The sequence below is a fragment of the Nanorana parkeri genome, unplaced genomic scaffold (assembly GCF_000935625.1).
Source record: "Nanorana parkeri isolate BGI_ZX_2015 unplaced genomic scaffold, ASM93562v1 scaffold114, whole genome shotgun sequence".
NCBI lineage: Eukaryota > Metazoa > Chordata > Amphibia > Anura > Dicroglossidae > Nanorana > Nanorana parkeri.
This window is the reverse complement of record NW_017306382.1, coordinates 1,820,933-1,846,116: the sequence shown is the minus strand read 5'-3', so window position 1 is coordinate 1,846,116 and position 25,184 is coordinate 1,820,933. Positions and strand designations below refer to the sequence as shown.

General features: G+C 43.6%; 1 protein-coding gene across 1 annotated transcript in view; it reads right to left on the bottom strand.

Annotated features, from left to right (window-relative positions):
* The window catches only part of ARHGEF17 (Rho guanine nucleotide exchange factor 17), a 211,503-nt gene extending 188,110 nt beyond the window's left edge, over positions 1 to 23,393 (bottom strand). Inside the window, 1 exon segment of the mRNA XM_018553269.1 lies at positions 19,518 to 23,393. Coding sequence (XP_018408771.1) covers positions 19,518 to 23,393 — 3,876 coding nt within the window.
* Positions 23,394 to 25,184: the final 1,791 nt, after the last annotated feature.

Sequence of the window (25,184 nt, the reverse complement as noted above, 5' to 3'; positions counted from 1 at the left end):
AACTCCATATTACTGGTCTTGGTTTTGGAATGAGCTGGACAACAAGCTTATAAAAGTATCCGCTCAGTGCCAGCGCTGTATAGAGGTGCCTTGCGTTGTTATGCAAGGCCACCACTGTAGCTTTAACCAGCTCATGCATTACTTTATATGAAAGCAGCTCCGCTTTTTTATGAACTGTCGGAGAAGGGTCCATACCAAATCGAGGCAAGAATGCGGCCGAACAAAATTAGAACGCAGATAAGTTGGGAAAGCTGTTTTTAGACTGAACACCGCAATGGACATTTTTATCCCCAAAGTAAAAACATTGAATCTGTTTAAAGAAGATAATCAGCTGTAATATTACCATAGACTAAATAAGGAAGGGAATCTCAAATGATGCATGGCTACTGCTGCACAACAGTAATGGCTATCCAATGTGTGCCCCGTTATGTAACTGACATGCTGGTATAAGAAAAGCCCAGAAAAAGGCCATTGAGGTGAACCAGTAATTTACATACATGGAACCAGTGATGTCACTGTAGCATAAGGAACAAAGTGGCTTTTACTGCTTGAGCTGGACAGTATGATAGTGTGAGGTCACTGTACATATCACCTATTTACACTATATGATCAAAGTGTTGTGGTCACCTAGCCACCCACACTAGGTGGCCAATGCTAGACATGTTAGACCAGGGGTAGACAACCTCAGCACCCCAGCTTTTATGGAACTACAGGTCCCATGAGACATTGCAAGACTGAAAGCTACAGATGAAGGCAGAGGCATGATAGGATTTGAAGCTTCACCACAGCTGGAGTGCAAAGGTTGCCTATCCCTGTGTTAGACCATTGTGGCAGCAGTTTGGGGAAGGCCCCTTTATGGTCAGGCATGACTGTGTGCTTGTGTGCAAAGTCATCTCCATAAAAGCAAGGTTTGATGAGGTTGGTGTGGAAGAACTCAAATGGCCTGCATAGAGCCCTGACCTCAACCCTTTGGAACACCTTTGGGATGAAGTCGAACGCTGAACTAAGCATTTTTCATCAACATGATTACCTGACCACTCTTTTGGTGGAATACGCACAGATTCCCAAAGCAGCAATACAAAAACTCATGCCCAGAAGAGTGGAGGCTGCTGTAGCCAGAAAAATGGATGTAGGGGTTGGGGGGAACTCCATATTAATGCCCATGGTTTTGGAATGGGATGTCATATTTGTGCGATGGTTAGGTGTTCTGTTCACAAAATGTTGGTCAAATGGTTTACCTTTTTATTTTATGTCAATTCCTATTGCTAGATCTCCCCTTACAACAGAAGACCAGTATAGAACTGTGCATCGTAGCGGATAAGAGGGATGATGAATAGGTTAAGGGACTTTTATCTTACGTGTATGATGTAAAGAAGTACAAAACTGTCATCCACGAGTTATGCATGCCATAGGCAAATGCATGGGGAGATTATAGGTACAGCTGCTGAATGCATGAGTGCCAACTAAAAGGTGACACGTGGGCAGAGGCAGCCAATCAATAGCTTAATTTCCTGCAGCTCTCCACAGATACCAGATCGGCTGATAGGAATACTTTCCTATCAGTCTGTAGATGGTGGGACCAAGAGCTTGGGGAGGGGTATAAATGTGTATGTTTATAACATGGTTTTTGTCACATTTGGTCACCCCAGTCTCAAAATCCTGCACTGGTCCCTGGAACTGCTGTAGTCTGTTCAAGATGAGTGGGAGTATAAAAGCAGGCATCAGATCATAGACTTCTGCATTGACCATATATTTGAGATCTTCTCTCAAGTCCAAACCTCCAAATCATTCCTGGAATGATGGACGCAATGAATACAGCATCCTCGGGAACAGGAGCAATTGCTAACAATGGCCATGGAGGGAAAGACATCTTCACGACAATGATAGGCAGGAAAAAATTGGCTACATTGGCATAAGTCAGAGCTGGCTTTCAGACGCTTCCCTTAGAGGGTGGCACTATATTTTCAATGGGTGGGCACATTAGGGAAATACTATTGGGGCATATAATTAACATTAGGAAAACGTTACATCTTTTTGGTTCTAGTTTTTTGGTCCTAGTTGCTGGAATTGGGCAAGGAAAAGCAGCATCCCCAACAGCAGTGTATGATCCATGGAACACTGCGCCACAGAATAAGAAAGGATGGAAGTGGCTCACAGGGAGGTGGTAGAACAAGCAGGAACGTTTCCTTGTTTAATAATGAGCTCTGTTGACCTCTGAAGGCATTTGGTATAACCACTTAACCTAGACTAGAGCACCACTTGCAATCGTCACCCATCTACAACCTCCATAAAGCTAGCCATAGTTAGACTGATGTATGCCCAGGAATAATGGAATCTGCTGGATCTTTATGTGATGGAGTGGTGTAGATGTAGTAGTTAAGATCAGCCATGTTAAAGAAGGAAAACATCCATGGGCCATCACAATACTGGAAGCTCTTTTTATCTATTGCCTAGGGATGCCCAAGCAACAGTCCTCACGTTGGGTCGTCAGATAATGGCAGATTCTAACTGTTTATGAGAAGCCGAAGCGTCCAACTGCTTGAGGGGACTTGGTACTACTTACATGTGTAGCACCCTGTAGGCAGGAGTGCTATTAAAATGTAGTGATTTCAGATTGTATGCGGTCTAATGCTGATTTGTTGTATATGTTCACTTGGTTTCCCCTAATCAATCTGTCATTGTTTGTACCTGTCTGCACTGGGTGTACCCTGGTCACAGAGCAGAGCAACCAATGAGAGATTGCTATAAGTAGGTATCCCTCTCCAGCCAATCACTGTGAGGATAATGACCAGAGGTGCATGTTGGGGGGAGAAGATAAATACTTGGGGTGGACCATATGAGCCCTCTCTTCCTCCCCTCGGGCCGTGCCTGTGGGGAGGATGCTGTGGACAATCTGAAATGGCTAGGCCCGAGGACTAGCTGGGTGATAAACCTTGGGTCTGATGGCTGCAGGCCCAGTGGTTATTCCTGATGACAAAGATGGACATGACTAGTCTCTTCTACCTCAAGTATTGCTGTGTCAGGTACTCTACCGGCTGTGCATGGAGACAGTAACCACACTTTGCAATGTAACGGAGTCTACATGTGCCTGGATGATCCTAACTCTCTTTCCCTAAAGTTCTACAATAAAAGGTCTAAGCATCATATCTACAGTCTGGACATCACTTCAATCGATCACCGCAACGGGCGGTAAGTGCTGAAGGGCAAAGTGAGTGAAAATACCCCTAGGACAAGAAGATCACGGAGTTGTGGTAACCCATAGCAATCGACCCTAGAGTCAAGGTGTGCTGGGGATCCATCATAGAGGTTTCTTACAGAGGAGACACAGGGAGACCCATTAGTTCCTTTTACTGTAGATCACCCTTTGGAGCCCATGGTAGTGTTATCCTGCATTGGGTATCACTGACCGACATAAGGGGGATGCTACACATTAAATGTTATGTGCACAGGTAGAACAGGTAGATACAGCTGTTGTTTCTAAGCAAAAATAAAATCCAGGCTTCAATAGGGCAGTACAAAGATCCAAGAGGTCGTTCAATGTGCAGTAACCCATAGAAACCACATGTTTAGATGATTGCAGCCCGTTCATCTGAAAGAGTTCTCCCATGTCTCTAGGACACGGATTTTGTTTTGCGCAGCATAAAACATTTTAATAGCATCCTGTTTTGGCCAAGAAGGAACATTTTCTTTGCAGAGGAATGTCTCCAATTTTTAAGATGTGTCTTAATTTAGCTGCGCTCTGAAGTTGTGTTAGCCTCGCTCTCTATGGCAACCCGGTGGATTTTTATGGCATGGTGCGTGAAGTAACATTCTTCAGCTGTGGAAGTCGTCATTCTCTAATTCCATTAGTCCCAGGGCCAGTGATATCACTCACAGAGAAGCCCAGATTGGGTTCTGTTGCGCGGCACTGTCACTTAGGGGTGTAAAATGGTCCGCAAGGTCATATGATACCAAGTCAAGTTCATTTATTTACACCGCTTGCATTTAAATAAAATACAATTTATGACTTACTGTATTACTAAATACAGGGCTACATTAATTTGTGTTTTTTATATATGCCTGAAGCTCACATTGCAGACACTTTTACTTTGTCCTTCGTGGGGTGCGGCAAAAAAGTCGGGCACTCGGTCATGGACCGAGAGCCCGACAGTGTCAGGAGAGAGAAGGGGACCCGCCGGGTGAACGTCCCCTCCTCTCTCTGCCGGCATCCATCACCTAGATGACGTCACGGCGGGATGTCACTTGGTCTCCGCTCCGGGTGACACCCAGCCTCAGGACTCCCCTGAAGGTGACAATGCCCTTTTTACTCCTCCTACTTCTTAAAGCTTTAGAAATCAGGACCTCACTCTGCCTTTATATTATGGACTATAAAAAAGGAAAAGAGTAAGAACATTTAAAGCTCATAAAATGTAGACACGAAAATGGTCAAAGGCTCGGGCAAGAAGATGTCCAAAAGACTTTTAAGAAGCCAGCAAGCCATTCTGACTCCACATCAAGGGAAATATCCCCTTTACAAAAATTGGCGCATGGGTCATGAACAAGGGAGGGGGTTTGCTTCTGGAGAGCAATGTGCCTGCTGAGTGATTGATTACTTTGAACTTGCAGAAACAGACATCTATCTTCAGAAACGTTTACATAACTATCCCATCACCTCCCGCAATAAAGAAAATATTCAGATTTTCCAATCTTGCTCCCTTGGAGTAATGTTACAATTGGGGGAGGAGAAGGCCTCAGGGCTTAAAATAGCTTCCTCCAGCTGCTTTGTGCTAGGAAGTGCTGAAATTTAAGATCTAGGGATTAATACCAACTATAATGCTTAATAAATATGTTCTGAAATATGTTGAAGTTTTTCTTTTCTTATTACAAACCCTCCCGCCCACTATGTATAAAATAAAACCACGTTCAATAACAACTAAAGGGCCAGTCCACCAATATGTCACCTTTTCAGTTGTGGGACCAACCTGGTGGGTCATTACCTGCATTCTCACATTGGGTACACTACTGGTGGGATCTCCTTTCACTTTCTAGCTTTGTTCACTACAACCTTGTCGTTTTGGCTGTTACGATCAACACTAAATTGTTCCCATTTCTTCAGTTATACAATCTAAATTTAGGTATATCCTGCCATAAAGGTTCTTGTTCAGGCATTTCCTGTTATAGGGTGATCACTGTCTTCTAATTCTGCTCTGATGCCATCACTCTGTCACATGCACCCCTGGGCAAGACTACAAGTGGCCAGACACACACTAAGCAAGCAACGTCTACCTTTGTCACTACCAGGAAGAAGGTCCAGAGCAATGATGTACAGTTGATGCTGGAATGAGGGCATGTGGACAGAAGTAGATGAAATAGGCTTGAGGAGGTTAGCAACACTGAGATGCAAAATAAGAATGGAACAAAGGATAAAGACACCAAATGGTTATAACTTATCTTATATGATACATAGTGCTCTAGCAAACCAAATGTCATCAAGTTAAGGTTTGCTTTAAAAGGGCCAACAAGAGCCCTAAGAGACTGAACCCCTGAGGTCTGAGAATTTTGGCATATCTTTAAAGGGATGGATCTCTGCACTGGAGTTCCGAGCTCCACATTCCTACTATGACCATTTAAAAGTTAGGGGCTATTTAAAGTGCTGGTCAAGTCAAAAAAAATTGTTTTAGTTTCAGATAGAGTGGAGATGGGTCAGACTTGAACTACTACCTGGGATTCCATTCAAGCGATGTTCCCTTACTTGATGTTCCAGTGACAATGGTTTTACCAGATAGGAAGTGACTGAAAATGTGTAACGGCCAGTAATAAAAAGCTGACAGGGGTTCCCCTAATGTACAAAAAAAAGCATTTTTTTTTCTGTTGAGAGATCTCCTCACTTCCAATGGAGGAGATAAACCTGGAGTTTGGCTTCAAAGGGTTAATCTAGCATAAAGGGACATACTGGTGGGCCAAAAGAACTCCAGGTAAAGAGTTCTCCCGCACTGCATCATTCTTCAAAATAAATCCTTTTGTAATGGTTGTGGCACAAAGTCAGTTGGGGACCAAACAGTTAAGACTAAGCACTTACTAAAAGCAATATAAAGCTCTATAGGTCGAACTCGATGGACTTGAGTCTTTTTTCAACCTGACTAACTATGTAACTATGCAATATTATCAGCACCTCCATGGCCATCAAAGGGCACCTGTCAGAAGCATACACACATAGCTCAGCCAAGACCTCAATCCAGCACTTAGTTAGGCTTCTCCTGTCTAACTCCTGGGAAGGCAGCACCCACAGGCACTTAACTAATTTACAACAGACCCTGCTGCAGCCAACAAATATAAGACAGTAATAATCTTCACTCCATTCAGAATAAGTATTTCAGTTTTTAGAAGATAGATCTAAAAGGCTTCTATAGAACAAACTTGGCTGAGCATAGACTGGTCAATTTCTGTACACAATTTCCAATCTTTGCCGACATCCCCAAGCCAATTATCCTGAAGCCAAAAAAATAAACAGGCTGTGTTGGATTTGCCTTACCGTTTCTATCTCTCAAGGCAAAATCTTTCAAGTTCTCTAGTTTCAAGGTCTACACACCCACCAGGGCCAAAACGAGGGGATCATGTGGAAAGTTCTTGAAAACACCTCATTACAGTGAAAGAAGTGACATTCCAAAGTAGACGGCAACAGAGCCGATAGGTGCACTTGGGAAGGTGTCACCAACCTCCCAGCCCTGACACATATACTATGTGTTAAAAAGTCAACACCTGACCATCACAACTGCTTTATGGCCAAGTGTATGTGTTCAAACCTTCAAATTTTGGAGTTTAGGTGTTTCCAGTCACGGGTACAGTTAGTTGTACGAGCATACAGAGGAATTTTAGACAATAGTGAGAACAGTTTGCTGAAGGACCTTTTTTTGTTTCAGTATGACTGTGCTCCTGTGAACAGCGCCGTAAAGACATGGGTTTATGGCCTGCAGAAAGCCCTGACCTCAACCATATTGAACACCTTTGGGATTAATTGAACTACTGACTGGGAGCCAGGTGTCTTCATCCAACATCAGTACCTGACCTCAAAAATACTTTTGGCTATTCGGAGGTAAATCTCAACAGATACACTCCAAAATCTTGAGGAAATCCAATCCGGAAGAGGAAAGGAAATGGAGAAAAATGGTACAGTGGCAAACGTGGGTGGGGGAGTACAACTTTATATTAATACTCAAGGTTTTATAATGGGATATCCAACAAGCTTATAGGTGAGTGATGGTCAGGTCTCTACATGCTTTTGCCACATAGTACATAAGAAGCTGGTAGATGACTTAATCCACCAGACACACCAATAGCTAAAAATATCACTTTGTGGAAGCTTTACAGAATCTTAGTGTATTTCAGGATACTCTGGACCGGAAAAAAAACCTTGGACGCCAAAGACATTCATTTTTTCCTTATTGCACAATTATATTTCATCAACAGCGTGGCCCTTTCACACTCGCATGATCCAGAACACTTGGATGTAATTTATATTGTTCACAGATCTGTTATAATAGTCGTTTTGCGCCCTCGAACAACATGTTTATTTCCCTAATTCCACATTTCGACAGAATTGCACAATAAACAAAGTATAATCTTCAAAACTTTTGATTTTTCTATTTTTTCCTTTTTCTAAACCATTTCTCGGCAGAACAATGATGATTTAAAGCGAGAATGGTAAACAAAGGTGGAGAAAATATGTAAACTACAATTTCATCTTTGAAGAATGCAACTGAAGTGGAGCTGGAAAAAAAAAGTTGATTTAACATCTGCAAATTCCTAGCTATTTTCTGGTATTGTCATGTTATATTTCGTTATTTGCATGCAGAGAATGGACAGGACGTCGTTGGCGAGGAAATCGTGAAAAGCAACAGATACTTTAGATCATTTCTGGGCGGACATATTTAATGCTGCAAGCTGCTGACTTGGCTCTATGAGGAAGAAAAAAAAAAGTCATGAATTAAGCTATGCCCACTCCATGCTGCTAATTCAGTTTAGCGTTTAGGCTAGGTTTACACCTGGGCGACCTGTGACCGCGCCGCAATTGTGCGCAAAATCGTGCGGATTTCTGGATGGTCACGGAGTCGCCCACCACAGCCCATCACGCTGGTGGTGCCATTATGTTCTAATGGCCCCCCAGTCGCGCCCGGCGGATCGCTTGCTTTCCCGCCGCGATTTCACCCGTGCAATTGAACATGATCGCGGCTAAAAAAGCCACGTCGTGTGTCGCAAAAAAAAAAAAAACCTCTTTTCAGTGATTGCCGAGCGGATGCAACCCCATTTAAATCAATGGGGCCGCACGGCAACCGCTTTGTGCACTAGCACACGATCGCACACTCCCGTGACGCGCAACCTGGATATCGCTCAGATCCGAACCTGTAACGCTCAGATCTGAACCTAGCCTTAGGCCCCGTTCACATATAGCGAATTGTCGCGCGATTTCCGCCGCGATATCGCGCATTTTTGCCGCGCGATATCGCGAGAAGTCGCCGGCCAATGTTATTCAATGGAGCTGTCTTAACTCCATGTCGCTCGTCGCGGTCGCAAGTCGCTTCTACCGGACCCTTTTTTCGGCGGATTTTGCGCGATTTTACTTTTTTTCTATGGAGCCCGACGGGGAAGGTCGCGCTACCGTCGCTGGATCGTCGCCCCGAAAGTCGCGCTATCCCGGCCGTGCGGATCCGCTGCAAAAGGTATGTCGCTATATGTGAACGGGGCCTTAGAGAGTGCCAAACTGTTAAGACAGCTCAGCACCAGCAGCTGGCCAGTGAGTGGAGCACTATGGTCTACAGCTGCAATGGAGCAAGGGATTTGTCCGCTGGCATTTTGAGAAAACAACACGGACTACCTCCAATAAAATTAGGATGAGGTCACGGACAGATGTCTCCAAGGTCAGGGTTCACTGTTACTCACCTCCAGTATTGTGGCTTCTTAGTGGTCAACTAGCCATCCATATATTACTTTCCTCTCAACAAGGCATGGAAAGGTCTGGAGGGACAAAACATACCAGAAACAAACTGCAGAAACCTAATATGTACAGTCTTGAGGAAAGAAGGGGAAGGCATGATTGAAACCTTTAAATACATGAAGGGTGTGAATAGAATTCAGGAGGGCAGTATTTTCAGTATGACACGAAGTTTAAGAATACGGAGACATGACCTCAAATTAGCAGGAGAAAAGTTCAACACTAACCTGAGCCAGTATTATTTACCAAAAGAGTAGATGCTTGGAACAGACTTCCGGCTAAGCTAGTGAGTAAGTCAACAGTAAGTAAATGTAATACATGCTTGGGACAAACATAGATCTATACTCAAAAAGGTTAAAGGGGAACTAAGGGGTTAGGGCTTTTCCCCATAGTTCTTCGAAGGGTAACGGGAGGATACAAACTAGTGTCCTCCCATTACCCAAAGCTCAGTATACCGCCAGCTGCAGCTCGCAGTATACTGAGACGTTGCAGTTATAACGGATCCCGACAATTATGTCTGGATCCGCCCAGCTGTGTGAGTGACAGCTGGCTCTGCCTATCTAGAGGCAGAGCCAGCTGTACCCGCCCCCTCCCCCGTCCGTTCCACCAGTCAGTGCTGGAGGATCGGACAGGGGAGGGGGAGAATCTAGTCACTCCCCTGTCACGGCTCTCTGCAGTGACAGGATCGAGAAGTGAGCGAGCGCCGGTATGTGTTCGCTCACTTCCCGATCTACTGAGCCAACCTGTGACAGTCTCATTGTCACAGGTCGGCTCAGATTATGAGGCGGAGTGAAAAGCACTCACCTCATAATTCTCCTTTTAAAAAAAAAAAGACAGAAAAGTCAAAGAAGGGGCACACTCGATGGCCCACTTGGTCTCATGGTGCCGTCAGTCTTCTACGTTTCTATGCTTTGCAAGTGCATATGTTTTGAACTCATTAAAAATCAAGTCACCTTTATGTTGCCACCCACCCCCAACTTAAAGGGTTAGGTCACCTTTAGCCATAAAAAATTCCCATGCATTCTAGCATCCTCAGGAGTTTACAAACCAACTGTAAAAAAAAAAAAATATTCCTATTGCATGTCATACCTACAGGCAGTGTGTGTCTTAAATGCAAAAACCTTCTTAATAGACAGCCCCCCTCCGTCCTGCCTAAACTGCAGGACGTGCCAGATGATAGAAATGCACCCCCAATACCAAAGGAACAATCACTGTGGATGAGCTTAGCACTGAGGAAGACAGAGCTTATTTCATCTGTGTAAGAGTACAGAAACCCGCACGGATGTGTAGTTCGGGTGAGCGTACGGCCACTTAGTCCCATAAAGACAAACAGGCTGCTGCGTACTAAACACACTCAGCACCTGTCCTTCCCGGGAGCGGCCCGACACACGGAGCTGTACGTGCCGGCCGATTCCAGTGTGAATGAGGACTTTGAGGAGAACTATGAGGCGAGTGATTTTCACTCACCTCATAGTTTGTAGGTAGGATTTCCAAAAAGGAACAACTTTTTATAAGCTAAGCAGTCATTTGTAATCTGCTCAGTTAGCTGCAATGGATGGGATGGAATAGAAGAGTTATGTAGTGGTCCATCAAGTCTGTCTTCTTTTATCCTGTTGCTGGGTTTTTGGGTTTTTTTTTAACCTTTTTATTTGAATGTAGATCTATGTTTGCCTAAAAAATTTCTACATTTACATACTGTTGACTGACTCACGACCTTAGCTGGAAGTCTGGGAGCTGTGGTTTAGCGGAGGATGCTGGAATGCATGGGAGATTTATTGGAAATGTGTCTAAAGGGTCACGTCCATCCAAAACAGATATTTCGTTTTTTGGTAGATAATGGGAGAGTTAAACCACTCAACAGTTTAGTCTATATTAAGCGCACTCTATTAGGTGAGATCTCCGAGCTCCCAGGTCTACACACCTGTAGTGGCCATTATGAGCGGATCCCACCATCTCTGCAGGATTTCTTCATTTATACGTAACAAGAAGAGATAGAACGCACACAACGGGGGGTGGGGGGCGGAGTATGGCTAGGTTTAATTGTTGAAGGTAAAGTTGCCTTTTAAGTGTATCGAGAGACAAAACGTTTTTGGTAGTGCAGGGAAGTGTTAGAACCACAGTCAGGTTTTTAAAGTTATATTTCCACTGGGGAGATTACTCTGTCCATTTGTCCTAATATGTCACTGGGGATGAAAGTGAGGGAATAGCCAACTGTCTAAGAAGGTATTTCCCTTATTTTATAGAGATTTCCTCTTACTTCCTCTTGTATCTGGAAAACCAGAAATGAACGTAATTTTCCCCAATGAAACCAGAAGTGAACGGAATTCTCCCCAATGAAACCAGAAGTGAACGGAATTCTCCCCAATTAAACCAGAAGTGAACGGAATTCTCCCCAATGAAACTAGAAGTGAATGTAATTCTCCCCAATGAAACCAGAAGTGAACGTAATTCTCCCCAATGCAACCTGAAGTGAACGTAATTCTCCCCAATGCAACCAGAAGTGAACGTAATTCTCCCCAATGACACCAGAAGTGAACGTAATTCTCCCCAATGGGACACAGAATGGCAAAAATCAACCTGACAGGTTTTAACCCTTCCCTTCCCTATTATATACCCAAAAAATTGTTAGATCAAAAAACCCAGCTCGGTGCCAAGCGTCTTTAAAGGAGCCAACTACATCTCTGTCTGCCCTGACGCACAACTCTGCTTCTTACTCCCTGCAACCTCAGAACTCCGGGCTCCAGGGCCCATGGCGCAGTGCCAAGCAATGCAGATTTTTCGCCCGCTGAGCTGTCGCAGGAACCTGCACGTGCGTGCCCAGGAAAACATCTCTTTCAGAAGTCACAAAACCTCTTTCTGGAAAACTATGCACCGACTCCCAGGAATGTGCACTACTATCCAGGTGCACAGCTACAAACCGATGCTTTGGGAAGCCTGCATGCTGGAAAGAAGGTCATATGAATGCCGGTCACACGCATTTGGAACATTATTCATTTAGACTCACTTTTCAGAATAGTTTTTCTTCATTCCTTGCAACACACATCCACAACTTTTTAAAGTGAGCCTTTGCTTTGCCCATGCATACACTCAAACAATTGCACAAGCCCATCACACACACACACACACACACACACACACACAATCTGTTGGGACAAGAGGACATTTTGCACATGGTCTGCCTGCAGATTCCAATAGCGTGTGATTGAAAAACACAGCCATACCCTACAACGAGAAAACAACTGGATTTAAAGAAAAAAAACTGACTGGTATAACAAATGTTAGGATTGGCCTGTAAGGTCGGTGGGTATATTGAATCAGGACTGTATTTTATATTTAAAATAGGCAGCCCAGCATTAAAAAAATAAAAACAGCTTTTGCTGCAATATTTGCCTTCAGTCTGGCACTGTTCACACAATGGGTCCATTCCAGTAGATGGTGTTCCTCTTCCAGGCAGTGTCACTCAATCCACTACCACTAAGCCCAGGTGGCCATGTACCCATCTCCTTAGAGCCCAGACTAGCATGACTGCTGTCCAGTGTAGCAATAAGGACAACCTACTGTCGCGGCAGGTGAAGAGAAAGGATGCGATATCATTGGACTTGCCAGAAGACTGCAAGAAACACGATATGTATACTTTGAATGCTGTGGAAAATTGGTATTCCGTGCACCAGCAGAGTGCGCTGCGTACTCCTCTGGATGGTTATAGGCTTTTGAGAAGTGAACAATAACGGGAATGAATAGGACTATTATGAAGACTGTTGAGCATGCTAAGTAGGAATTTAGTGTGGCTGAGACTCCTTTCTGCATATGCCGTGTGGTGCTGGGCAGGACCACACAGTGAAGAACTTGGTCTAAACTTAACATTTTTCGATAAATGGCTGCCATGGTGTAAAGTGCAATTTCTCGAATGCATTCACTGATCTGCGTTATGAATGGACCTGAATAGCAGGAGGTCAAATTACCACGGCTATTCACAGCGTACCAGTAATGTCAACTTAGTGGAGTCCAAAAGAGGAGTTACTTGCAGGTAGTAGAAAATAAAGATTTTTGCAGGTAAAGATAGTCACGGAGCTAATGACAAAAAAGAAATAGGTGGAGGGACTACATGACAGGACAAACATGGGGACAGGAAGGAGGGGGTCAAGGTCAAGGTTTTTTCTGCAAAATGGAGGGGGCGCTTACCTGATTGGCCGAGTGATAGGTGGTCTAGGAGGGGCTTCACAGTGGGATGAGAAGGCGGAGATATCTTCCTGGTCAGTTGGGAATTAGAAAACGGCATGCTGACCAGTACAGTATGAGGTGGAAAAGGTCTCTGCAACAATCCGGTCGTTGTCCCTGAGTCGGTGTCTTGCGGCTAGGGGCCTTTTGGTTATGCAGAGATGGTGAGATTAGGGTAACGGGGCCTTCTCGGACCTCCAGACATATGTGTGTGTCCATGCATTTATATATATATATATATATTTGTTTAGAGGTGTGGCCGTGTGTGCATGGACACACACATAATTTAGTTAAATTGTTGATTACATTAATCTAATGTTTAGGTATATATATTGGTTTTACGTTATGATGTTTTATAATAAAGGGCTGCTACAGCCAGTTATACCAAAAAATGGTGTGGTCTGTTATTTGGGGTTGGAGTTAGTTGGGGGAGGTGGCGTAGCAGGGTTTTGGTGCAGAAAGGAACCTATGGCGTGCCCTAGTCAAGAAAAGGGACACATGGAAAAAAAAATCTAATTATTAAGGTCTGCTCTTTTTCACACCCCCTATGCCAAAATAATAATAAGAAAGCTCATTGGGAAAACATTTGAGTAAATATACTTCCAGGGAATGCTGCACAGTGTGAGATTTTGCATATTCATCAATCCTTGCGATTTCACCATAAGAAACGTGGTGTCGCCCTTGCCTTGGCGCTGTGGGCAGAATCCAGGGTAAGGCAAGTATATTGACTACATTTTTTTCCATAGACTTTATTTTTTATTTCACTAAAGCGTTTTGGTGTGGGGGGGAGCAGACATGCATTTTTTTTTTTTAGGTCCGCTTTAATGAAAAATGGTGGCAGGCTGCATTTATTACTGAAAGCTTACTCAAAGCCATATTTCAGGTGAAGGGGAAGGCTGGTGGTCATCTGCCCGCTTCTAATATCTCTTAGGAACTTCAGAAGGGTAAATGTCCCACCAGAGTAACCAGCTCTGCCACCACTCATTTTGGAATTCTCGGTGTTTCCACTACTTTGGCAGTCTGTATTATATATTTTAAAAAAACTAAAACGAGAAGACTGGGATCTCCTCAAAACAGTTGCAGAAGGTAACAAGCTAGCAACACCAGCACAAAGATCTCATCACAGACGTCCCAAAGAAATTTAAGAAAGCATCAGGTGGTCTGTATCTCTGCAATCTGCTGAAGTCCTAAATATCTTTTTCGGGTGGACAAACCCTTTAACGGTCCCTCATTTGCAGTTGTAGGGACAGCCTTGCGGGTGATTCTCACAGACGGTGCCCCAGCGGGCCTGTAATAAGCACTGATCTCCTCATCGCCTTCCTGTTTACACACGCAGCATTTAATTATAGATTTCCCATGGCAGCTGGATGATTTAATGCCGTTATGTAGCCTTGGAAGTGGTTTCCATGGGAACAGCAGCAAAAAGGAACATGGAACAACATAAACCGCAGTTTATAAACCAAGTTCACTGGGCTGACAGCCTTGAAGGAGAGCAAACATCGACGGTGGAGTTACAGTGGCTGGACGGGGTACAAGTACCATCGGCTCCCATAAATGGATGGTGGGGAAGCATTAAGTAAGGTTTCAAAGTGTCCATAAATAAATTTGGGACTCATCAAAATATACAGCAATAGTATTATTTTATTTATGATTACAAAGTAGTCCTTGGGCTTCAGTTTCCCTAGGCTAAAGCCTAGGCAAGGTCACTGAGCTGGTACATGACTCTTTTGGCAGAAAAAAAAAAAAATCTTCCTCTTATTCTTACGCCTACAACATATGCACTCCCAGCCCACTTCCGGCATATGTGAGATGCCAACAATGGAGTTGGGTACTGGCATGATGCAACTTCATGATGTAAATCCATCTTACGCCTACGACATATGCACTCCCAGCCGACCTCCGGCATCTGTGAGATAACAACAATAGAGTTGGGTACTGGCATGATGTAACTCCATGATGTAACTCTACTTATGCCTACAACATATGCACTCCTAGCTCACTTCCGGCATCTGTGAGATGCCAACAATGGAGTTGGGTACTGGCATGATGTAACTCCATGACCATAAATGAAAACATCAATGGCAATAGAGGAGACTTCAATGCCAGAAGAAATGGTGATGAAAATGATGGTGGACAGATCTACAAGTGACCTCAAGGTGCAGCTCCAAACTGTGAGTGCTTGAGGAGGGTAAACCCAGAGGTGAGTCAGCGATAATGTATAAGCATGTTGTGCTTACTTCCATAATATGGAAATAACTGCCCTTCCGCTGGCCATGCTATGGTTCCATTTTCATGATAAAATTTGGGGCTCCGAAAGATTATGGTTGCTGCATATTGTGACATGATAGGAATCTTTTCATGGACACTTATAAAATTACTCTGACATATCCTCTTCAAGTCAGGGCTGGACAAATCCCAGCGAGCCAGGTCGCCAATGTTCCTTAAATATAAAAGCTTGTGCCCAACTTTGAGGTTTTCTCTAGATGTTGTCAATTGGAACTGGAGCCTAAAGAAAATCTTGCTGGTTCCTGGATGGGACATAATGGCTCCAGCATTTCATATTAATTTGTCCATCCCTGCTTTAAGTGGACATCTGTTGCAAGCACAAAGACAAATATTTTGCAGATGTTTGCAAAACTATTGCAGTTGACCATCCAAGATGGCAGGCACAGGGAAGGCTTATATAAGCAAAAGCACTTCCTGTTTGCTAAATAGCAGATTTGCACAAGTCAGACAGCTTTTATAATTGCCATTTTGCTTAATTTATCCCACTTTTACAGCTATAATTTACAGGAAGAACCGTAGACCTGTGACAGAGAAGACACCTTATAATAGGGCTATGGAAGAACATTTGCTGGAGGTGCCACTGTGTGGCGTCCACAGCGATTTCCTGAAGCCTGACTGCAGCCTGTCAGAGACCTGCACTTCGTAATAATTGGAGACTCTTGGCAGTTCTGTTATGGCTGCCAGCTGGATTCTTCCCTAAAAGTGAGGAGAACCAGAGTGGAAATTTTAGGGAAGAACAGTAAGAAAAGTTGGCAGAAAATTCCTTTTTTATGCTCATTCGGTGAGGAAATTGAAACAAGAAAATAAAAATCTAAGCAGATGAGGCCTAGTTTTATCAGTGTACAAGCAGTTTATAGTGATTAAGAGGATCATCGACACAAGATGACCTCGGTCCAATCTGGCAGATTTTTCTGTAAGCACCAGCAAATGCATCCACCACAGGCTACGAAATTGCAAGGGACACAATGATCAGATTGATTAGAAAAGTTGTTTCAAAAGCCACAGATTTCCCTAAAATAAGCCAGTACCAGGTGCACGTGTCTGCCTGCTCCATAGTATCTTCTGATGTCTACACCTAAGGTTAGGCCTTGCCCTACTCAATTTTCCTCTCTCAAGGGAATTGAATGTAAAACACAAGTTTGCCTTATTTACTCACTTTGCAAAGTAAACATGCACGTTGTTAGAGCCCATTCACACCACCTTCGTGTGTTAATCACATGGTCCCGTGCGATTAACACACAATATCGCACAATGCACCTCCCGTTTGATTACAGTGCAGGAAGTGCATTGTGCGCCATTCATTTGAATGGCAATAAGTACTATCCTTGTCGCACTCCTTATCGATATGTCCCTTGTAGTGGGGGGTGCTCGCAGTGACTGCGGATGGCGCTGCGAATGTCAGCAAAATTATAGAAATGTCACCAGCACACCAGTCCTTTTAGGATAGCAAAAAATTTATTGAAGTTTTTTTGTCATATGACCAACAAGCACTTTCGGGACCGCACAGGGTCCCTTCATCAGGCTTTAGCACGGTCAATCGTCAAGCGCTTGTTGGGTCATAGGACAAGAAAACTTCAATAAATTTTTTGCTATCCTAAAAGGACTGGTGTGCTGATGACATTTCTATCATTTTGCATTCATTTGAATGGCACCCAAAACACACCTCCTGTCCGCAGTCCGATTGGCTGCGCCACACCGCGCAGTACTGCAAACACTGTGCGGAGCGACTGAAAAAATAGTGTGTGTGCTGGGAAAGTTTATTTCGTAACATGAAACGTGGTCGCATCAACATCTGTTTTCCCATAGGCCCTAGGTCATTATTTGAAAATGGTGGGCTGTGCGTGGCTCCACCCACACAGCCTCATCATTCACCCACAGATCCTATCCAATGGAGAAACTACAGCCTCAGGGTTTTCCAAACCATTAATTCTTCCTTCCGTCCATGTTACTGAATGTCCCGATGTACGGACATGCACGGGAGGGAGAATCTGCACCCACGTTCCACTGATAACGGTTGCAATGCTTTACTGGCTCCAATGCAAAAAAAACATTAAATGCACATTTTTCTTTTCTGAATATGTGTAAATGTATTATATTTTGTAAAAAGGTGGACTTTACCTTCAAGGGCCCATTCACACCAGACTTTGTGCTAATTGCATAGCGTCTGGTGTGCGGTTCCCCTCCACCAGCATATTGCACTTTGATTTGTTAGAACTTTATTGAAATATCACAAGTGACAATTCATTCAGTTTTACAGGTAGAGAGGGGTGCAAGGCGGTTGTAAAAGGGCGCATCTCTCTGCATTGAAAAAAAACCAAAGCATGCCTTACTCATTTTCAGCGTACACCACCGTGTTCCTACCGCAACACAATGCACACCATCGGTGACAAGGCAAATTTCCATGTCCTGCATTGGGGTTGAGCTGGAAACAATGGTCAGCGCAGCTCCAACGCAGATGGTGTGAATGGGCGCCAATAGAATTAAAAGAAATGGTCCGGCATCAGTTGCCAGTGGGAGTATAAAGTTGTTTTTATCACTCCCATCATTCACTCCAATCACACTCAACCGAACAATCACCAAATAACAATTTTTAACAGTTGCAATTGATATTTTTTAATGCAAAATTGGATTGAACTGAGAACACAAAAAAGGTGGCATATTTGGGCAAAAAATCTGATTTAACGACAAAAATTGTATGGCTAGTCATCTGACAACTGTCAATAAATTACACCTAATTGTGTTTCACAACACGCTCAGCGAGGTCTCCCGCAAAGAGCAAACTTATTAATCTGTCACCTCCTCACAGCAGGAAACAAGCTCTTATCAAGAACAGTCAAAAACTTCCTTCCCCCAAACAAGGAGGTTACGTAGGCAAATATTACAAATCCCGTTGTCTCCCAACTGCGGCCGAATAGAAAAACTTTTTTCATGCAGTTATAATGGCCTTTTAGGCTGACCTCACAGCTATGCGGTATGGTAACCTGCCACTTTTTGCCATGTGTTGCTTTGGTATTGATTTAGAATGGCACCAGACTGCACAAATACAGAAGGAGGCAATGCACCCATCCTGCAACATGCCATGTCTGTGGTGTGCTGCGTTAAAAAAAAAAAATACATACACAGCAGATTTTTTTACTTTGAAAATAATACAAGATGCTCTCTGAATGGCTGACTTGGAGCGCCAATGACCCGCTATCAAAGCTGTACTACAGCCAGAACGAAAAAACTAGAGCTTCCCTCTGTTCAAGTAATGCATCCCCCGCCAGATACCTTAGCCTTCGATATAGCCCAAAGTGTTGGATGCCTGTGCCCCCTGCCCCGTACTATGGCTCCATTCTCAGACCCCTATATCCCTGTGGGAGAAAAGAACCATAGCAGGATAGGCCTCCAACACTCCCGGAAGTCGGACCGAGGCTGTAGCACTTAAACGCAGGGAAGGTAGAACACACAGGGAAGTATAAGACTTCTTCTGTTGCAGGGACTGTCAGATTTTTTTTTTTTTAAGGCAACTGACAGTTGCTTAAGGCACACTAAAGAGAACCTGTCAGATTAGCAGTTATTTTTTTACAGCCAAGGCACAATAGTTTCAAGCAGCCTGGAGGCTTCTATAGCACTGGTACTGGGATGCCAGACATACAGTATTATCGATGTTGCATAGGTGTGCATTGCTTTGAGAAAAAAAAAAAAAACCCAGTAGCTTCCAGAAACGGTTAGGAGCCTTGGCTGTGGAAGGCAACTCGTGAATTGGTAAAGGCCAAAAGGTGAAGAACATCAGCTTCTCTCTGTGGTTCTTCACAGCAACAAAAAAATCCAAAACAACTTCATACAGAAATGATGAATATTAATAACCACAATGGCTCGAGAAGCAATCACAAATGAAACCATATCTCAGCAGAATAGAAGGGGGCTACTGTCCATGGGGCCACAAATGCTGAAAACTATTTTTCAAAGAACAGAAACGCACCTTTAAAACCAGCCAATAAACAACCAAAAATATTTGAGAAATAGGATTTTTGAAAAAAGGCAAATGAAACATGGTACTCACCACATAGGGTTTGCTTCTAATGCTGGTCTCCTCTTGTGGTTTAGGAAGCTTCAGTAGTTTTGGTTCCACGGTAGTGGGAGTACTTGGTGCTGTTCTAGGCAATTCCACAGTGCCAAAGTTATTAGAGTCACCTGTGCCAGTTGGTGCTGGTTTCAATGCATCCTCGAGTAGGGGGGCTATCAAAACTGGATACTGTTTAATGGGGTGTTTTGTGGAGTTGGCACTTGAAAATGAACCATGGCCTAACACTTTACATTCAGGAGGAGAGATTGGTATAAAGGCAGCTGGTTCGCTTGTGTGGCGTACATGTTTGCTGGCTAGTCTAGATTTACCAGAAGCTTCCGTTGGCTCCTCACCTTCTTTCTTGACATCTTGACTACCAATTCTATTAGAACGCTTTTTAAAACTGCGTCGAACCATTCTGGGGGATAAAACATTTACAAGGTTAGGGTCGAAGTTCAAGTTTTGGTTTCCCTCCAACCCATTTTCTTCTGCCTCAATAGGCAATTTTCCAACCTCCTCTTCCACCTCGTCAAGTTCTTCCAGTTCATCTTTTTGTTCAGATAATATTGGCTCGCTACTGGAAGCCAGAATGGACTGCTCTAGCTCTTTTAAAGGCTCATTAGAGTCTTCAAGGCCAGGGGTAGTCAATTCTCCTCGTCGACTCGGGTCACTAAATGACTTTTTCTTGATGGTTTTGCCATTTCCCTTTTCGTCAATGACTTTATCAAGAGCTCCTGGTTGGCTGACAATATTTTGGATGACCATGTTGTAATCTTTAATCCCATCACTGCTGAAGGACAGCACACTAGCAGCACTACCCGTACATTCAGAAAGAGCAGAGGCTGTAGAATCTGAAATCATGGACTTTGCATTTAATGATCCAAGGAGGTTACTGTCCATAGAGAAATGTGCTGGATCTTCAGTGATTGAGTACCGTCGATGGGGCATTGGATCACTCAGAGATCTATAAGTCTCACTTCCAGACTCGCCATTGCTCCCACTGCTAGAATCTGTCCCACCATTACCAAGAGAAGGAAATTTCCTTCTTCGTCTAATTGTTCCAGGTGTCGGTGGGGCATCAAGAGGTCCTTGAGTGTATGCTTTATTGCCTGCAACCTCGGTACAATTATCGCTTTCTAAGTTATCATTGGGTGAAAGTAACTGAGAGTCTCCATTTCGTGTAGGCAAGTATTCACCTTGTTCTTGAGAACTTCCCGTTGACTTCCAAACAGTAAGAGTTTGACCAATGTCTCCATACGAAGTACAGGCTGCAGGTTCAGCCTCAGTTACAATCCCTTCATCGGTCATGCTAGATTCGTGTCCAGATAAGTCCAAGTCTAAAGATTTCCTATATGACTCAATTTCTTCAGCTGCTGACTTATCCAAAAATAGGCTTTCACTGTTTTCACCAACTCTTGTCTCCAACTCTTTTTTTGCACTTTTCAGATGTTCTTCAACCTCCTGATCAAAACTATAGTCATCCTGGGACCCAATTTGTTTTATTTTCTCAAATACTTGCCTTGCTTCCTGAATGTACTTGTCATGTGCTGTATCTGATGCACCTCCATCCCTGCTTTCCATATCACTGAAGACATCTCTTTGTGGAAGTATGGTATCATTATTGGATGGGCAAGCTAGCATGAGCTCAGATGAACTTTGCTTCATGGAACTGTGAGCATTAAGCCTTCTGGACCCTAATTTGTCAGAATATGTAAAAGATTTAGTGCGTCGTAAAGTAGCGGTCAAGTCTTTTAAAGTTGGACGACTTCCTTGTTGTAACCTTTCCTGGCCCCCTGATCTACCTCTGGCTAGCGTGTTTTGAGGCCCAGCAGTGCCTTGGTAGGACTCATGCTTGGCATATAATCCCTCCTTGTCACTGGCCCCCCGTCCTCTATTTTTAAGTTTCAAGTCTGAAATATCGGATTTTAAGAAGTTTAGCAGGCAGAGAGTATCTGATGTAATATCTGGGTTGGACATTGACTTCATGTTACTGGAGCTGTTGTTCTGAGGGTCGCAATGTGAACTATCACTAACATTTTCATCTTTTACTTTTGAAATGCTACAGGGCACTTTTGACCTTGGGCGCATCAGCTGCCTTGACATACTTTCGTGTTGCCCATAGCTTGGTGATCGGTAAATACCAGAACTTCCTTGGAAGCTTCGGGCTTGACTAGAGAAAAAAGGGCTAAAATGGTCATCGTCTCTGAGTGTTTCAGTGCTTGAATATCTACTACTGCCTCGGGAGCCACAGGGGCTGGGCAAAAAGGGAGGAATGTTTACTTTTGCAACCCGAGACACAATGGGGATTGGGGACACCGTAGCCAACTGACCTGAAGTTGTTGGCGTTAAGGTTTCAGAAATGCTTCTGATGCGCTGTGTGGGAGTTTCATGGAAAGCACCGCTTGAGACTCCTAAAACATTTTGTTCTGTAGGACAAATATCTGATTTGAGAACAGTATTAGAACTATTATTAGACAATATGGACTGGGAATCATGTCGCTGCTGAGGAAAGGTCAACAAGCCAGTACCATAGCCTAAATCACCCACTAAGTGCCCTCTGCTACTTTCGGATTCTTTATTAGGTGTAGGATAAGCAGCAATGCCTCGCTTTTTCTTTCTTATAGATCGTTTCCTGAAACTATCCCTGAGGACATCTATATCACTGTCCTCTTCACTTCCTGAGGATACTTCATTAGGCCTGTCCTTAGCATCACTACTGTCACCTGGGATATGACGAGACAAAGTATTTTTGTGCAGCTCATCTTCACTGGAGCTGTCTTTGAGTCTGACATTAGAGGGGGCCAGCTGTGGTTTTCCTGAACTATGATAGGAATGTAAACTATCCGATTGCTGTCTTGCCTCTTGTTTAGGTAGACCAGATGAAAGTGTGTTCGCTCTCAGACCAAACGGAATACAAGTTCTCGGAGGAGGGGGAGGAGGCTGGGTTTTGGGAACAGTGTTTATTACCCGGTGATCTTTTGTATCCATACATACGGTTTGTTGCTCTGTTCTGCTCTCCGTTAGTGCTCGACAATAAGAACTTTCTGTCCCCGCAGACGGGTTTGTGGACCGGTGCAATGTGCTGGATGGATTGTCTTTGGTATAGTAATTAAAGCTTTTGCTGTTTGTAACTTCCAAGGAACAGTGTCTATGGGGCTCGGTTACTGCCGTCTCTTTTACGAGTGGCCCCGCCTGGCCATGGGGCCTGGGCTCCTCAGTCTCTGGCAGAGAAGAAGCCCTACATGGCAGTTTTCTTGTGCTCTCCCCAAAAAGTTTTCTCATTTCAGTAACACTAGGCCAGTTTGATCCCTCTGCAACTAACAATTCTCTGTTATCGGTCTGGTGCAGAAAACTACAGAAAGAGTTCACTTCATCTACAGAGATCCCTGAGCTTTGACTTTCCCTTGGGTCAAGATAATCATCGGACTTACCTGGCAGTGCCAGGGAAATACCATCGTAGTCAGTCGTGCCCTGTTTAAGCTGTTCTCCATGTAACGTCTCCACAGGCGAGACAGCCTCCTTGGACCTAGTTTGGCAAGCCTTTCTCAAAAGATCCGCTCTCCTCAAGCTTTCATCGTCACTCTGAGCTCCATCGTCCCTCGGGTGAGACGAGAAACGCTGAGAAATTTGACGGACCGATGAGATATTCTTGTCTTTGCTGGCTGCAGAGATTTTGGACACCTTCCTAGTTAAGCTCAGCGATCTGGCAGGAGGACGATGTGTTTTTTGACATGTGGGCTGGGTGACATCTCCTTTCCCGGGCAGATCCGTGCCTCCCTCTTCACTAAAAGCCTTTGCATTCCAGTTCCCCAGTTTTTTAAAGGACACACTCCTGTAAATCCGCACTTTCCTCTCTGCATCCTTTTCGGCCATGGTTAAAAACAATCCAACACCACAGCGGCCTGTTTCTGCTTAATATCCACAAAGAACAACGTCTGGATACGTCATGAGACAGAGTCTTCTAAGAATAAAACACATTCAAACTTTAAATCCATCCATAGGCAGCAAAGCAAAGGGATCCACACAAACATCATTTAGTCCGTAAAGTTTGAAGACTTGGTCAAAGAATGAAAAGTAAAGCTTCATCGCGACCAGAGAAATGATATCCTACTTAGTTCCTGGTAGATTTTCCATCAGTGAGATAAAAATCACAAGCAAGAGGGGAAAAAAAAAAACTTTATGCAAAGTTTCCTTGACAACACTTTAACCCCGGTAAGACCCAACTCAGTCCCAACGCTCAGAAGAAGCCATCCTCCACCAATCAGCAAGCAAAAAGCATTTCCTTGTTGCAATACCATCCAGTCACATGCCCCCGTTGTATTCCGCACATCTCCAAAACACAGGCTTGTAGAATAATCTTTTGGTGGGTTTTTTTTTTCCTCAGTCTCTTGAGTGTTGGTTTCACGTGGGAGAAAACGGCCAAGCTTTACTTAAAAGAGACAAGCTTTCAGAGGAGAGTATTGGAACATTCTTGCCGGTGGTGTATTCCTAAAATAAAGTAGAATACAATTATTGTAATCAGTGAGACGTTGCAAGACTAACTCTAAACTTAATATGGACATTTTCTCATTTTGTTTCTAATAAAGTGAACTGTTTTAGTTTTTATCAACTTGCTACATAAGATATAATCGTTATACTTTAACAGTGATGGGCCACAAAACCAGAGTTGTCTGTCCGCAATAACTATCACTTTGCCTCCCTCTGCTGTTGGTATAGAGGACTAACTGGTTTCCTTAAGTCATTAAATCACATTTCTCAGTTGATATCACAAACATAAAGGAAAGCTCTGCAGTCCAAAACATCTAAAGTTCCCTTAAGAATTTTAAACACATTCCCTGTTGTCAGCTGATGGCAGGATCTTTTATTTTCATTTTAAATCTGATTCCACTTCATGTACAAACTCAACTTGGAAATCAATGGCTCGGCTTCAAGCTTCTGGCTGTCACCATGCTAGGACATGTATTTCTACAAAATGTATCCACTTTGCAAACTGGAGAACTTAAAGTAGCTGAGGTATGAGGAGGTCTGTAGCTCTTCAAAAGTTCAATTTAGGATATGCCTGAATCTATAGTTCCATGAGAGTATAAGAAAAAATAAGCCGATACCTGTAATAGCTTCAGAAGGTAATGAGAACATGCAATTGTTAGGACTTGATAGTCTGGACAAACCATAACTATAAGGATATAAAATTGAAACTGTATGTAATGTAAGGAGGCAAACTGGCCCAGCATTCAAAGTCCAGTTCTATAGGGTTTTGGATGCTCTACCTAAAAGAACAAGCATTGGATGCTCTGTCCATACCTACAGTAATGAACAATCATTGGCTGTTTGGCCCACAGCTAAAAAAAACAAGAATTGAATCATCTGTCCATGCCTAAAGAACAAGTGATCATCTGAACATACCTAAAGAACAAGCAATGGGTGCTCTGCCCATACCTAAAGAGCAAGCATTGGATACTCAGCCCATACTTAACCAGTTGACATCCGCGGTGTTAAACCCCCTTCCCATCCAGGCCATTTTTCAGTATTCAGCGCTGCGGTACTTTAACTGACATTTATTCCGTCATGCAGCGCTGTACTGAAATTAATTTTATACCCTTTTTTGGGGACAGATAGAGCTTTCTTTTGGTGGTATTTATTCACCACTGGGGGTTTTATTTTTTT